The following is a 16,905-nucleotide window of genomic DNA, read 5'->3' as shown; positions in this document are numbered from 1 at the left end:
TACAAACTCGTAGAGAACAAAAGTCATCATATAGGGTGGTCTAAACATAAAAATTCCTAACTAAGAGCGGGTTATGGTGGGTAATTGTGTAGGCCTGTAGCGTCCTTGACAAAGGTCCATCTTTACCTCAGTGAGCCTGTCTCTTGTCTTTGTGCATCTAAGGTAGCACACCTTTGAAGTGTCAGGGTAACCTTCTTTTCCCGACCCCTCAAGCCACAACCGCTGAACACCAGAGCACAAGCCCACAGAACCCCTCATTGCTATCTTGTCCCCGGGATACCATCTCTATGTGCTGTAAATGTTAATTATTAACTATCCTGTACCTACAAATGTAAAGGAAGCATATATTTCTCCATTTTCCTTTCATCCAACACCACAGGTTCCCACCCCCTTTGCTTTCTTCAGCCCCCTTAAATCTACCAGCAATGGATTTCATGTAACCCCCCTTCTTACATCTCCTCCTTTGATTCTAACGTATAAAATAAACTGCAAAACTGCCCTTCTCTGCAGCATTTTGTCAACCCATTGGGATTTTGTGTCCTGGCAATTGTCCTCAGTTTGGCTCAAATATTCTCATAAAAATCCTCTACAGGTTTGAACAGTTTCTTACTTCAATGGTTACCACAACCTTAGCTGTCCAGACAAAATGCGGAGTGGAGGCGGGGCGGTGGAGGGCAATATGATTATGCAATAATTTGTTTTGCAGAATAGCCTAACTTCGATTCACAGCAGAGAAGTTACAGGTCTTAGGAGCCAGGCTCACACGTAAGTTTCACAGCTGTTCCTTCTCCAAGCCGCTTTCCCTCTCCCCTCCTCCCTTTGCACCACCGCAGCCCTGCCTCCCGGCCTCCCCTCCCCTCCCCTCCCCCTCCGGCCCGCCTTCCCCGGAGGCTGGGAATGCGGGGCTGCCACTGGCCCGCGGGATCCGCCGCCCTCAGTCCCCGCGTCCACTTCCGTCCTCCAGGAGGCGCCTCCCACTCCGCTCGCCCCTGACGGTCGCCCTCCGCGTGTCGCCCCCTCCGCGCGCGCAGACCGCAGTCTCCAGGCGGCAGACGAGGTACGTGCGCTTCCCCGGCCCAGAAACGCGGCGGAGACCCCGCTCCGCTCTAACTCGCGCGCGTGTTTGCGGGAGGCGAGGAAGGTCTTTGCCATGTGCGCAGGTAGTGAGCCTGTCGAAGCCCATTTTCAACACCTGGCTTATCAAAGCAGTTCGTTGTCTTTGCAGAAAAGCAACCCCCACCACCCCCCCTGGGCATATTTTCCTGTATTGCTTAGCCACACATTTAAAAAACATACTCCAAATTATACTGTATGTAAACCTGTGGTCGGTTTTTTGTTTTTTCCCCCGTATAACACTATGCCAGAAACCTTTCCTCCCTGCCATTAAATACTCTCTGTAACTGTTTTTCTACAGTTAACCATTTTGGTTGTATAATTTTTACTATTAATATAAAACTATGGGGGGGGGGGATGAGCATACTTGCATTTTTTTAAAGGATATTGAGAGCGGAGGTTCTGGGTCTAGGGGTGTGATGTTCTGGATGCTGGGTACCTGATGCCAAGAAAGACTACACTGTGCACACCCACAGCCCCTGGGCTGGGAGGCAGAAGTGTCGCCTTGCCCAGGCCTTGCTATCATTGGGCACTGCCATTTAGGTTTCTTGTTGATGGAAATTGCCACCTGTTGTTTTCTGAGCCCATTTAAAACACGGTGGTCAGCCGTGAGCCCTGCGGATATCAGGGGAAATCCTATCTAGGCGTGGAACCACCCAAGAAAAGGTCAAAGGCAGCCACGTGATTGGCGTGTTCACAGGCCAGTGTGTGCTCTTGGCCTCTAGCTTTCTCTTTAATGCTGTCTGGACCGTGCGCCCCTTGGAAAATACAAGCATGATTGCTGAAAAGTAAGTAATTGGAGGCGTTCACATTCATAGAATCATTTAAGGAGAAGTAGGGCCCTGGCTTCCCCGCTGCAAGATTGAAAATCGTGGGTGTGTACTTTACCCAGTAAAAAACAAACAAACAAAAACGCTGAGCCTTCTAGTAACCACCGCTTTCCTGTATTCTCTTTCAGTGTTATTGTTGTTGAGCTCGCAGATGGTTTCCATTTCTAAATCTCTGAAGCTTCCAGAAATTGATTGCTAGGCATTTTTGCGAGTTACAACCCCATTTACGGCCAATCCTCTTCGCTCATCAAAATCTGTTTTCCCTATTTCCGGTGGAGAGCTTTATTGCGTTGGGAAGTGTGACTTCTGAGTCAGACTTCTTTAAATCCTTGGGGGAGTGAAAGCAGGAAAGCCACACTTGCTGCATCACACTTTACCACCCATTGCTCGTCTTTCTGACTTCCAGCGAGAAAAGGGGAATGCTGTTCAATTTTACTGTTAAAAGATAATTTTCAGCGAAAGGCAAAATCATGACTCTTCTACAGATATAAAAATGAGCACGTGTTAAAGCTTCTGTTTTATGCATTAAAGAGGGAACCAGGCAGATGTTAGAATTGGTTCCAAAAAGAAGTCAAGAAGCACACATTTGTATGGAGTAAGGAATGCCTGAGGAAGGGACCCCTTAGGAGAGGAGCCAGGACAGGGCAGCCTCCCAGGATTTGCTGATCAGACACGCACAGTGATTCCCATGGGTCTTGACTTGCCATTTCATGGAGGCACTTGCTGCATGAGGCAGGGCTGGAGGGTGTTCAGGAAAAAATTATTCATTCATGACACCTGTTGAAGAACAGTAGGGCAGACCTTATTTAGGATCATCCACAGGTGTAGGGACCACTGCAATGGGATTTTGCAGTAGAGTTGATTGGGCTCAATTCCGAATACAACAAGGAAAAGTGGGGACTTACGGCCAAGGAGCAGGGTAGGAGTCAGTGGATGGATATTACTAAGAGGAAGCATTAGGGACCTGGGAATCCCGCTAAACCAACCTAACAGGATTTAGGCAGAAGACAAGGCACGGCCATCAGTCATCGGCTGGAGGATGGCAGAGGGTGAGGAACGGGACCAGACATGGAGAGTGAGGGCTTCTACTAAATTGACTTAGCAGGCTTTTCACTAAAACTGGACAATGTAGAGATGAACTTGGAAGCCCAAAAGTCAGGGCTTAATTGAGAAGAGAGTTCAGAGGAGCTTGGTCAAGGAGAGAATCTTCATCAAGGGACCATAAAAGTCAGTCTGTAGGGGAGTGGGCCCCTCGAGCATTCATACATGTGGCATCTTGCATGAATGTTATCGGGGAATCACGGGTGTTAGTGCTGCGTTTGGTGTGGCATTGCCAAAAATGTGCCCATCAGGGTGTCCTTTGCAGAAGCATGTCTTGGCCATCCCTGGCGCCATAGAGAGGACCATGACTTCCAGAGGCTTCCGCAGTGGAGACCACAGATCCGATCTCAGGATGGCCGGGATGTGTTGCCAAGCCCACGTGCCATGACAGAGAAGCTGTTCTGGGCACACATTTGATGGGAACCCCACCTTACACGTCAGACCCACAGCCCCCATCCCCTTCTATGAGGACACCGAAACCTTATCATGCACAATGAATGACCCTATAACGTCATGTAGAAGAAACTTCTACTTTCCAGTGGAAAAGTAATCATCGTTCATAGCACACATCCTTCTGGGATGTCTGATTCTAGCCCCATTCACTGTGTTTGAGCTATTTTGCAATGCTTTGAAAGTCCAGGGTAACTGATAGACTTGTAAATTCTCTCCTGTCTGGTAGCGAATTGATTGGCTTCCTCCCCTCGCTTGGAAACATCAGTTTTGTCTCTATTTGCAATTCATCTCACTATTGCTTTACTGCATATAAATTTGTGATCTTTTCTTTTTTCCCTCGAACCAGTTACAACATCTGTCTCATTCCCTCCTATCATCCGAGTAAAACAAAATCCTTCACGTGCTCCTTTTTATAACAGGCAGTTCATAGCCACTGTGGACTGTGCCCACCGTGGCCTTGGCCCAGGACACACAGGCTGCTGTGCCATGAAGGTCTGGCAGGAGCCCAGCCTTCCACATGCAGCACGCTCGGGCCGCTCTTGGCTGCCACCCCTTTCTGCAGGAGAATAACCTTGCAGGATCAGTCCAGAGAGTGAACCTCCTGGCTGTAAACACTTCTTCTGGAAAGTGGGTGTCAATAAAAGGTTGAGAGACACGGCTGCTTTGGAATGGCCGGGATTTTCCCTGGTCTCTGCGTCCTCAGAGGACAGCCCAGGTTAGACATCAGCCCCAGGACTCAGTTCTCAACAATGCTGTGGGGCCTGAAATTCACAGCTATTGACATTGGATTGTTCTCTTACTCATCACAGCTCTCTAATGTAGCTTATGAAAACAAAACCTCGCAAAATAGAGTCATTTTTTTGATCCAATTAATTTCTCTCCTTAAAGTTTAGTTATTTTATTTCTAGTTATGAACATTTAGAATGTTCTAGAAAGTACATGATAGGATATAACAGCGCTCCATATTCATGTGACCCAGATTTAAAAGAAATTAATATTTTGTCCTATGTAATTCAAATCAAAACTTTTTAAGGAAATGAAATGTAACAAATATAATTAAAGCCAGCAATCTTCATCCCTTCCTCCCAGCCAATAGCCACTGTCTAATGGTGGTGAGCTTTATTTCCTTGAGTTATACTTTTACTATTTCCCTACATTTATTAATAAAAATGTGTTCTTTTGTGCTTTACTATTAGCATCAGAAAAGCTATTGTTTTTTTATCGCATTATGTTTTTGAGATTTATGATATTGGTAAATATATATAGTTTGTTCATTGAACTGCTACATGCAATATTCCTTTTATGAGTTTATTTCCTAGGGCTGCCAAAACCAATTACCACAAACTGGGTGACTTACGACAACAGAAATGTATTCTCTCACAGTTTTGGAGGCCTGAAGTCATAAAGGAAGGTGTTGGCAGGCTCAAGCTCTCCTGAAACCTTTCCAGGAGAATCCTTCCTTGCCTCCCTCCTAGCTCCTGGAGGCTGCTGGCAATGTTAGTGTTCCTTGATTTGTAAATGCATCCCTCCAACCCCTGCCTCTGTCTTCGAATGGCCTTCTCTCCTGTGTGTCTGTCTCTGTATCTAAATTTCCCTCTTACAAGGACAGCAGTCGATCATTAGATTAGCGCCCACCCTCATCCGGGATGACCTCATCTTAACTTGACCTCTCTGAAGACCTCAGTTCTGAATAAGAGCACATTCAGGGGTTCTGGGGTCAGCACTTGAACTGTCTTCCGCAGGGACAGATTCCAGGCCACAATAACGAATCACGGTTTGTCCCGTTCTCCTCCTGATGGTTAATTAGGTCGCTTCCAATTGTTGCCATCATATCCGTGTTGCCAAGAATATAACTTACACACACACACACACACACACACACACACACACACACACACACACTTGATTTTCAGTGGTGGGGTTTATGGGTTGCAGATGCTACTGGTGCCCTGAGTTCTTGCCATCTCCCAGGGTGGAAATCAAGAGAGATCACAAGAAAGTTCAGGCAAGTGGCAAAGGTTCATTAAGTGTGTGCACCGGGGAACCAACACCGAGAAAGGGTGGCTCCTCGAAAGAAGTTGGGGCAGGGCTGTAAAGGGAGCAGGGTGGGGTGAAAGCTACGTTTAGGCTGGAAAAGGCGGAGGTTTCTCGGCGCCTGTGCAGTGTGGCTACATGCTTCTTCAAGCATTGCATGTCTCAGTACGGCAAATCTCCACCGCTGGGCGTGATTTTTTAGTGTTTAAATTAGGGAGATGGTCACCATAGGCCTCATCACACTTGTGTGGTGATAGGGAAAGTCTCTTGTTGCTGGTACGCAGATCTTTGTGGCTTGCCTCCCAAGGTTCCTCGATGCCCATCGGTGGTACCCTAGGGCGGATATTCTTGGGAAACTTACCAGGATCCAGCAACTGACGTTTCCCAATAACTCAACAGTAGGAAATTGCCCTCCTGTCTCACAGGGTGTAGTTATCATTGCACATCTTTCCAGAGTTTGTATCAGTTTTCCCTCCCGGGTCACCATCACTTGGTGTTAACAGACTCATTGCCAGTCTGCAAGATATAAAATGGTATCTTGTTGTTCTTTATATAATTTCCTTAAATACCAGTGACCTTTGGTAAATTGCCTGTCCATAACGGGAGCCTTTTGCTCTCCGGGTGGTCTTTTTCTTCTTGATTTATAAGAATTCTTTATGTATTTTACCTAGGTAGGAATTCTGCTTTGAGAATAATATCGTCCCCTAGTCTGTATCTTCTCACTTTGTGTATGGAGCCTTTTATAGTTTTTAAAATTTTAATAAAAATAAAATTTTTTTTATTGTGGAAAATCGTAAGCATACATAAGAGCAGAGAGAAAAGAAGTACAGGGAACAGCCCTGAACTCACCACCCAGTTCCAACATTGACTCACACACACTCTCCTCTCATCGCTGTCACCCACTGGACTATTTTGAAGCAAATCCCAGACATCTGGTCATTTTTTTCTGTATGTACATCTTTAGGTTCAGCGGTCCCAGGTTCTCCTTTCCGATGGCACCTCGATTTGTAAAAATTCAATTTGAGGCGCGGCCAGTCAGCTCAGTTGGTTAGAGCACGATGCTCGTAACACCAGGGTTGCGGGTTTGATCTCAGCACGGGCCAGGGTGAGCTGCGCCCTCCACAACTAGATTGAAACTTGGAGTTGATGGGTCCTGGAAAAATACACTTAAAATAAATAAAAGTTAAAAAACAAATAGTTGCAGAATAATTGCACAGAAAAAAAATGATTTAAAAAAAATCAATTTGAGAATCCGTCTCCAATATGGATTTAATCTACTTATATTTATTTGCATCTCTTTCAGCCACATTACTTCTTGCTTTGGAGTTGATAGGTTTTAATTTGTTTTCTTCTCCTTTCCTGCTTTGTTTGTTGGGTCAAGCTTGTTAGGTCCCTCCCTCGTTTGTACTCCCACTGTCACCCTAATTTCTCCTTATTATTGTTTATTTGGACAGTTTCCTCCTGTGTAGTGCTTCCAAGTGAGTTCCTCTTCAATGCCCTGTGGGGTTTTTTGAGGAAAGTCTTGCTATAAAGCAGTTTTGCATTTTTTTCTGCCCAGGGCCAATTGTTATGTTAATGTCTCAGCTCAGGTTTTCCTATTTGGAAAGGACGGTGTCAATTTAGGTGCTGGTTTTTATTCCCCTTCCTGGGCTTCATTACCATATTCTTAGAAGTCCTGGTTGGCTGTTTTATTTTTGTTGTTGTTTGTTTGTTTGTTTTATTTCCCCCACTAAATAGGAACCTTTGAGGCTTCATGGGGAGGTCTCGGCTATAAATCTCGTCTCACAGGGCCCCAAGGCCTCACTGGATCCCCACAGACTCCAAAGCACTGGTTGTTTAGGGCTTGGTGCTGGGTCTGGCCTGTCCCAGTCTGCCCACGCTCGCTGGGCATCTGCTCATGCCATCCTGAACCTGGTTTCAGTTTCCTCTCCAGTCCTGGTTCAGGTGTTGTTCTCTGTTTCCTATGAGCCCCATCATTTTTGTTTTTATCTGTTGGTTGCGTTCATGCTGGTATAGCTTGTGTTTGCAATGGGAATGGAGTCTTAGCCCCACTCTGTCATGTTGCCAGAGGCAGAAATTACCACTGATTTCTGGCATAAGTGCACTAGGGGTAGAGTTAAAATTAATTGTTTACTGTAATCTTGATTTTAGTTGACTTACTGTTTATAATCTTTGGATTTGCACTGTTTGGAATGTAAGGCGTGTTCTCGCTCTGTAGGCTGACAAATATCTCCAATGGCTAACGAAGCTCATCCTTGCCCGTGTGATATTGGCCATAAGATAGAGTATGGAGGGATGGGCCGTGAAGTTCAAGTCGAGCACATCAAGGCTTATGTCACCAGATCTCCCGTTGATGCGGGCAAAGCCGTGATCGTCATTCAAGACATATTCGGCTGGCAATTGCCCAATACCAAATATATGGCTGACATGATTGCAGGAAATGGATACACGTACGTATAAAGAACTTGCGTAAAATCATGTAAATTTCTGTGATCTGTATTTTTTCCTTTCAGGGAAAACACAAACAAACCCCCAAATCCTGACTGTATTCTAATTTACGTTGTTGGTTGCATTCATGCTGTCATGTCTCGTGTTTGCAATGGGAATGGAGTCTTAGCCCCACTATCTACTTCCGTATCTCTCTGGGGTGCAGGTAAATGGGAAATGTCAAACTTAAACATCCACTGCTGTCCAGTGGAAGCCACCTGCTCCATCCCAGTCCCTGGGCTTCAGGTCCTCCCAGGCGTACCCCCAGGGTGAGCCCTGCCTGGACACAGGTATAGGACATCTCCCCAGCTCTGAAGAGGACCCACTACTTGGTCCCTGAGGCAGCTCCATGTGCATCTCAGCACAGGCGGGGCGTCTGGTATCCTGGTCTCCACACAGACTACCCTGGATGAGCCTGTCTGAGGTAGACTGGGTTCTAGCACTGGCACAATGAGACTCAGGCATGTCCCAAAGTTTGTGCCTTTGTCAGATCACGTGGCCGTTTGCTTTGTACCTCCCCCGGTGCTGGTAACGGCTTCAATAAAGCGCAGGGAGCAGGAACCAGTCCTTCCTTTCCGGCTTCTGAAAGCAGAAAACCTGGCAAGCCCAGAGTTGGGAGCACCCCAGTTTCCTTTGTTTTCTCCAAAAGAGAAGCTAGAAATCAAAGGGAGCACCTCTCTCATTTTCCTACGGAGAGAACTCGATTTAAAGGCAGCAGACCCACTGCACATGATGCAGATTTAGTGTTGCCAAAAAAGAGGACTTTCACTAGATTTTTCACTCCCCCTGCCCCAATTTCTTCTTGAAGAGAAGGCAACCTAACTCCCTAGGGGCAAACCCAGTAATCAAAGCCATGGCCAACTCGATTGCTTTCTGGCTCACCAGACCCTGCACTAGGGTGGTACAGGGCTATTGTCCTTGGTCCCCCAGGTCAGGACTGTCATTGTTCCCATTTTACCAATTAGGGAACCAGGACAGGAAGACAGAAGTGCAGCTGCCCCAGGGCATCCTGCCTCAACCAGCAGATTGAATGGGACCGTGGCCCGTTGGGTCCTTTAGCTGGAGATGGATCCTAAAAAATGAGTTACGATACCTGTGTGATTTACAAAGCCCTGTCACTCTTGTACAATCAGTTTGCCCTTAAAATAATCCTCTGATGCTGGGCGGGAAAGGGTGCAGTCTATTTGTCAGGTCAAGAAAAGGGGGCTAAAAAGTGGTTAAATGATTGCTTAAGGTTACAGGGCAATACTGGGACTCGAGCTAGATTCTTCTGACCCCAAATTCAGTGTTCTTTACACCCCTGCAGGAGGAGCTATGTCCCCCCATCCATGGGGGTGACCCTTTAGTTTAGGAAATGGGTCTCTGGCGGAATCTACCCTCCTGGGTTCACTTGCATGGAAGGTCGTGAAGGGGAGCAGAACAGGTCACCCCAAAACGTGCCACTTTGGCATGTGGGTTGTTTTGAGCTGAAGGCGATCAAAACCCAGCAGATTCAAGAACAACTTTTACTTCTCCTCCTTTCACTACTTAGAAGAATTTAGATAGGGGCCTGGCTCAGAAAGAGAGCTATTACCAGATATAACTATCTAATTGACCTTTCTACATGGCAGGACAAGTATTTAATTACTAAACATTGCCTCTCACTGCCCTTTGGCTTAATCTCCTTCCCCTTGAAGCCCCAGACCCCAGTCCCGTTCCTTAGCGTAGGATGGCACATAAGCCTCAATTGCCTGACTGCCTTTGGGTCGCATATTTTTTGGTCTCATATTTTTTCATACATATTTTAATGGTTTTATGTATGACATTGTTGATGTAAGAAATGTCCAAACCCGTAGAGAATTTTTATGAGTTTATTTGAGCCAAACTGACGACAATTGCCGGGAAGCAAGATCTCAAATGCTCTGGACAATACCAGTTTTACAGCTTCTTTTATGCATTTGAAATGTAAGGCAGAGGACATGGAGGTGGGAGAAAGGAAGGCGGATTGGATTACATGGGGGTTAATAAGATTCTGTGCTCTCTTGGGGTGGTTATTTTAAGCGTCTGTGAACCTATGTGCACAGAAACAATGGACAGGCTTGCTTAAGGCAAAGATAAAACTTTCACTAAAGAAGTTATAGGCCTGGAACATGACTACCCACCATGACCTGTCCAGTTAGGAATTTATGATCAGATCACCCTGTGACGGTACTTTCCATAGAACCCCTTTCTCATCCACAAAGTTAAATTTGCTTTTCACCTGTTCATCGGTCTCACGGTAATTTAATTACTAGAACAGCCAAGGAACCTAGAGGGGAAGGAGGGAAATTTTTTCCTCCCCTACAATCCCCAAGGACTCGGTCCTCTGGCTGTTCTCCCTGTTCGGCCCCTTTTGGAACCCTCATTAGACCATACCCTCTGGGCAGGAAATTGTACCCTGTCGGCATGCTGGGGGAGTCGGGGGAAAATTGCTTGGTCACTGTGACTGGACATGCTAACCAGGTGTGCCGTCCTGCCCTGAGGCTAACGTGAAAGGCCCACTGAGAGGTGTGAGCCCTGCGTGAGGGAGCTGGAGGGGTCCTTGTAGTCACCCTGCTGGAGGCCCTAGCTGCTGGGGCCCCTTGTCCTGTGCCGTAATATCTCACGGTGTGTGTGCACGGCCGGGTCGCCTCGTCATTTCAGATGGGCTGGCAAAGGCATTGCACCTTTGGTTGTGAAACCCGAGAGGGTCTGCCCTGGTGCCAGCTGGCCTCTGCTGTGATCAAAATTGGTCCTCGTGGCCTTGACTTCTCTTTTCCTGGGAGCCAGAATTGCCAACATAGCACGTTTCTTAATGAATGGAAGCAAATACAGAGTCCCAATAGCAACGAAACTAAGATCAATTCCTGTTCCTATTTTATAGAACCATCGTTCCAGACTTCTTTGTTGGGCAAGAGCCGTGGCACCCCTCTGGGGACTGGTCCACCTTCCCTGAGTGGTTGAAAAAAAGAAATGCCAGAAAGATCGATAAGTAAGTTATGGGGGTGTGCGGGTGTGTGTGTGTGTGTGGTTGTGTTTGTGGTGCCTCCCAGAGCACCAGGAAGAGCTGAGTCTGGAGAGGGCAGTGGGTCTGGCTCCACTCCTCTGACACTCAGCCTCCTTCCGGGTTGGACTTCGGTGGCCACAGCCCTCCAATTAAGTACATTGCTTCCAGTTGAAAATGTCTTCTGAGTTGTTCCAAACAACCAATTTGCAAATGAACCATTTGCAACACTAGGGCCACAGTCCATGGTCCCCTCATAGCTTAAATAGTCCTGTCCTGGTGGCTTTCCAAACCTCGCTCTGCTCTTTGGGCCTGGGAGATGAGCAATGCCGAGTGGGGTGTTAGGCAGCGGGAATGAATGTGCCAAGTCAGAGAGTTTGGGGAGCTGCCCAGCTGTGGCTGGTGCCTGTCGAGAGGAGGGAGAGGAGAGGAGTGCTCAAAGGGGCAGACCTTGGGATCAGGTCTTAGAGCCGGCGGTGGCCTTTGGCCTTTAGCGTGAAGCTGTGGACGGCTGTCGCTCAGCTTTCAGCTGGGAAGTGAGCTGGTCAGATTTGCTGGTCTTTTGGAAAGAGCCAGGCTGCAGCCCTGCCAGGTGATTGGAGGAGGCTGGGCTTGGCAGGGAGACCTGCCAGGAGAGGCGACTCTGTCACTTGGGCCTGAGGTGGAGAGATGGAGCTCCAGAAGGAAGAATCTCAGAAGCAAGGAGCAGCTGCTGATAAAGCCCTGTTTCCCTGTTACCACCAACACAGTACTTGCTGCCCAGCGCCCTTCCCAGGGCCTCACAAAATTCCTCTTCATTCTTGAATAACTTTTCTTCCTTTTCTAGAGAGGTTGATGCTGTCTTGAGGTATCTGAAACAACAGTGTCATGCGCAGAAAATTGGCGTCGTGGGATTCTGCTGGGGAGGAGTTGCTGTTCATCACTTGATGATGAAATACCCAGAATTCAGGGCAGGGGTGTCCGTCTACGGTAAATCTGCCTTGTACAAATGTGCACAGTGAAAACAGGAGGTGGGTGGCAGGAACCATGGGCCTCTGCTGAGCTAAGGGCCCCGGGGGCCACACAAAACCCCACTGTCACGAAATTGGCTTCATAAGTCTGAAAGCAGAGGTAGAGGTTTGTTATGCAGTAACCAGAGGATGTCACCGGCAGTGAGGGGACCCGGGTCCCAAGAGTGTGCCTTTGGGAAAGTCATCTAACCAGACACCTCAATGTCTTTACTTAGGATGAAAGGAATGACTTTTATTTTCCAGGATAATGATTCATTCCCCGCAATGTTTCTATGAACAACATCTAGGAAAAGATTTTTCCAAGATACAAATTATTCTTGACTGCACACGTGCACACACACATACACACAATAAAGAAGGGGAGAAAGAAAAGGAAAACGCACTCTAAAATGTAAATAGTGACATAAACATATGTCAAAACAAACCAAAGGTATCATAGCACTGATAGCACATCGCATCTGTGTATAGATGTGGCATACTGAGTTCGTGATTAGAAACACTCAGACCATAAAAATGTAAAAACGAAAAAAACCAAAAAAAAGGAAATTTGGCCTTCTTTCATAATGTATATGTCATACAGTTTATATTAATGATTCTTATTTGGCGTAATGGTTCCTCACTGTGGTATTTTCGCCTACTTTTAGCATTTTAAACGCACTGAATATTTACTTACACGAAAGGAATAGCTTGCCAGTTGCCGCTGGACACAACTGGAGCTGACGGTTGCTAAACGTAGCTCCTTATGTAATTAGCAAAAGGCGGTGCTGCGTGGATGGCTCTCCTGCGCCCCCTTCTGGCCGCTGTTGTGTGAGCTGCGGAGCGCGTCAGGACTCAGAGGCCTGGGGCCATCAAACCGCTGTCCAGCCATAAAACTGGGCGTTAACAGTGGCGCAGGGAGCGTGGCCATCTTTTTCGTGGCTCCCTGCCTCCTAGAGAGGAGTTATGGGTGAGGGGAGTCTAAGTAACCTGGAAAAGGTTACTTAGCTTTGCTGTGCTGCCGAGAGGAAATGGAAAAAAAAAGCCACCTATTATTTTCTCCTCTCTACTAAGACTCTTGACCATATTTGAGTCAGGTTCTGCGAGCCCACTTTCTGAGTAGGCCCTGACCTTGAGCTTTGCCCTTGGCCCACTGGGTCAGTTTAGCGAGAATCCCCCACCTTTGATATCTGATAAAATTCCTCACGGTCCACCCTCGGTCTCTTTCATCTGGCCTGCCTTCAGCAAGAGCCTTGTCATCTGGCCAGAATCCCCCACCCCAATGTTTCCTTTCAGTTTTCTGTCCACTGACCCCATCCTACTCCCTGGCCATAACTCCCCACTTGTGCTTGTATCCCGGGCTAAGCCAGATCTCCCTACTGCAAAAGCCCCATTGCTGGTTTTGAACAGAATCTTCCTTATCGTCCAAGCTCAGAAGAGTCTTAAGTACGACCCTTATCTTAAAATGGCATTATGTTGCAAAGCTTCTGCTTATTTTCCTATAGGAATGGCCACACCCAGGGCTGTTGTCTGAATCCCCAAGCAGAACATCTGACTAAATGATCTCTCAAACTCCAAAACCAAGGATGAAAACGGATGTTTAGGGTTGTCCTGCTAGGACCAGGTGCCCTGTCCAGGGACTTCACACTTCTGGTCTTGTCTGAGCACATATACCCTGTTAAATGGCTGCCCCATCTAATGAATGAACCCACCAGCATGCTGAGGTCAGAGCCTGTGGGGCTTGCGCATACCCTGAGAAATTTCTAGAACAGTGGTGGTCAGACGGTCCAGATTTGAAAGTTATCAGCTCTTGGTAAATGAAGGCACAGAACAAGAGGGAGCATTGTTCAGGCTGCTCCTGTATCTTAATACGCCAAGCAGCTGACAAGGTCTAACTCCATTATTTAAAGGCCCGATTCCTAGTGAGCAAAGTGGGAGAAGAGCTGACTTGCTAAGCTTCTCTGCGAGACTAATTTTATAGGTCGGCCCACTTTGGGGCAGTTGCCAGAAAGAAAATAAAACCCCCAAAGCACATCATTTCACTTTGAAAAATCAAATCAAACCCACGTAGTTTTCTGCGGCATGTGTGGAATCACAGCCCGTGGCCCTGTCCCCACTCTGCAGGCATCGTCAAGGATTCCGAGGACGTGCACAGCTTGAAGAACCCCACGCTGTTCATTTTTGCTGAAAACGATGCTGTGATTCCTCTTGAACAAGTAAGTTGGCAACTTTCACTTCACATTTCTGTATTTAATAGCACGATTTGACAGTTTGGGGAAGACATACTAAAGGGCTGATTTATTGCTCCAAATATTTTTCAACATTGTTTTAGAAGTGGGCTTTATTGGGGACTTAGAGTGGGATTGTAACCCCCCCCCAAAATGCTCTCAGCATGGCCTGGTTACAGGGCCTGCCTCCCCATCCCCCCAGGTGTAAGCCGGGGTTATCACAGGTCTGTGCCCTTAAAGACATGGTGTGTTAAAGCCAGTGCGCTGATGAGGAAAAGGCAGCAGGAAACTGTGGCTCACAAGCAGTCGTTTAGAAATGGCTGTTCATTGCATGAATACAAATTTCAAATAATTTATACTTGAATATATTGAATTTCGTATTGAATATATTGAATATTATATATTTAAATATATTAAAAAATTTGGGGGCGGCTGGTTAGCTCACTTGGTTAGAGTGCAGTGCTCATAACACCAAGGTTGCTGGTTCGATCCCCACATGGGCCTCTGTGAGCTGCGCCCTCCATAACTAGATTGAGACAACTACTTGACTTGGAGCTGATGGGTCCTGGGAAAACACACAATATAAATAAAAGTTAAAAAAATAAATCAGTATAGCTATAGAACTTATTAAAGCATTGATGTTGAATCTCTTTTATGAGTATTCATAGAAGATGTGGAGAAGGGGAAATATTACTGGAGGGTTAAAATCGTATCATCATGAAAACCTTTGCATACCAGGTCTCTTTGCTGACCCAGAAGTTGAAAGAACACTGCAAAGTGGAATATCAAATTAAAACGTTTTCCGGGCAAACTCATGGGTTCGTGCACCGAAAGAGAGAAGATTGTTCTCCTGAAGACAAGCCCTATATTGACGAGGCAAGAAGGAATTTACTTGAGTGGCTGAACAAGTATGTTTAGCAGTGGCCAAATGAAACTTTCTCAAGATAGCTTTTGTCCAGAAGTTTGCTTTGAAATATTGAGGTAATTTGATTTTTCACTTTATATAAAATAAGTTAAGGAATCCTGAGATTCATTATTTCTGAAACACAAACTCAGTAGGAAATGTTAACATATGAGATTATTTTATTTTTAACATGTACATAAATAAAAATTTTAAAAATAGGTCAGTACCTGATGAATTTGAATGATGGAGTAATATCCTAACTATTAGGAAAAACCTGGGGCTATTCAGCGGCCAGTTGACAGCTCAGGTGTGACCTTCCTGGTCTTTTGAGTACGTCCTTTAAAATGACTTAATGTTGCAAAGCCATGAAAACATAAACTGTAAACTCATGTAGATTAAAAGCCCAATTTAGACATTTATCTTTGTCTTAATACAGATAAATGTCACATTCATATTTTGCACTATGAGAGATTAAAAAAGGCTTCCATTGGCCTAATATATCAAGCTAATAAACTTACTTTTTGAGGTTTTGTGGCTCTTTCTAAAGGCTAGTAAAAAAATGGATCATTAACCATCCGGCTGTGTCCTAGGCAGTGGTTTTCCACACACGGGCATCTTTGGGTCCCAGGGGCTGGGGCTGCATCAAACCTCTCCTGCTGCGTTGCGTCCTGTTGACTTTCCGTTAATCCTGTTACGCTCCCGTGTCACAGCGCTGCAGTTTGTCTTCCTGTTGCATCTGAGAATTTCCTTGGCAAACCCAAGCCCAGACCAGTTAGCTGTCCCTCCCACTGAACCCTCTCATTGTCTGCAGACACCAGAAGGGCCACCCAGGCCTGGGTCTTCCACAGGCTCCCTCCATCGGGAGCGGGTTTGCTTGGGTCCTGGGCTGAGCGTGAGGCTTGCATCCCAATGGCCAACTTGGGGACATTCCTTGTCAGTCAGGGGGCTGCTGGGGCTCAGATGGGAGCAAGGGGCCCTGCAGCCTCAGGGAACCACATCTACCCCTTCTTCTCATCCATTGCTGGGGGGGGGGGGGGGACTGCAGAGTCCCATGGACTGGTGTTCTGTTCTTCCTGTGAGAGAGCAGTGACAGATGGGACCCTCTGGAAAGGGAGCAGTGACATGAGCCTGACCCCAGGCTGGGGAATGGAGAGGGATTCCAGAGCAGTTAGAAGGGCACAGTGAACCATCTGAGGTCGGCCTAGAGACCATACAGGATGGGAAATGCCGGCAGAGAAGAGCAGAACTGTGGAGAGGAGTTTGGTTTTGGTCCAGCCTGGAGTATCTGTCAGGTTTTCCTGGCCTGCAAGTTACAGAAAGCCTGACTACCAGTCTCTTCCACACCTCCCCTACGGATTCCAGAGTGGCTCGGCCTTACTGATGTAAAGTCCTCTCCAGGGGGGTGGCCTCTGGCCTCAGTGTCACAAAACCCAGCCGCAGCAGAAGGGCTGTCTTCCTGTCCCTATTTTTGTTGGGAAGGAAACTCTCCCAGAAACCCTTCAGCTGGGTCAGACGGAGCGAACATCAGTTGAATGGGGGTAGCTCATGGCTGGGCAGTGATGAAGGGGACGTGGAGCCTGCTGGGTAGTAGGCAGCGCAGGCTGCCGTGTGGCCCTCGACTGGACAGCCATCCGCCAGGCGAGGGCAAGGACAGCGCGGAGTAAGACGAGGGTGAGAAGGTGGGAGGCGGGCCCGGCGTGGAGGGGAGGCGCTCGGAGTGTCCACGCCCCACCACCATGAGCTAGTTGCGTTGATTCTGGGCAACGCG

General features: G+C 47.1%; 1 protein-coding gene across 4 annotated transcripts; it reads left to right on the top strand.

Annotated features, from left to right (window-relative positions):
• The first annotated feature begins 746 nt into the window (after window positions 1–746).
• Window positions 747–15,667, top strand: CMBL (carboxymethylenebutenolidase homolog). 4 transcript variants are annotated; one of them, XM_074329088.2, is made up of 7 exons: window positions 747–765; window positions 965–1,057; window positions 7,750–7,981; window positions 10,900–11,007; window positions 11,846–11,988; window positions 14,130–14,221; window positions 14,972–15,667. In XM_074329088.2, the coding sequence occupies exons 3-7, from the start codon at window positions 7,767–7,769 to the stop codon at window positions 15,149–15,151; spliced, it is 738 nt and encodes a 245-aa protein (XP_074185189.1). In that variant the 5' UTR covers window positions 747–765; window positions 965–1,057; window positions 7,750–7,766; the 3' UTR covers window positions 15,152–15,667. The 4 variants fall into 4 exon arrangements, with proteins under 4 accessions (XP_074185189.1, XP_074185190.1, XP_019601581.1 ...); XM_074329089.2 differs by lacking the exon at window positions 747–765 and having other exon boundaries at window positions 874–1,160; XM_019746022.3 differs by lacking the exon at window positions 747–765 and having other exon boundaries at window positions 876–1,057.
• Window positions 15,668–16,905: the final 1,238 nt, after the last annotated feature.

The sequence above is a fragment of the Rhinolophus sinicus genome, chromosome 3 (genome assembly GCF_057876585.1).
Source record: "Rhinolophus sinicus isolate RSI-liver-muscle chromosome 3, RSI-T2T, whole genome shotgun sequence".
Lineage (NCBI taxonomy): Eukaryota > Metazoa > Chordata > Mammalia > Chiroptera > Rhinolophidae > Rhinolophus > Rhinolophus sinicus.
Note: the sequence above shows the minus strand (reverse complement) of the source record. Positions and strands in the feature narration are given on the sequence as shown.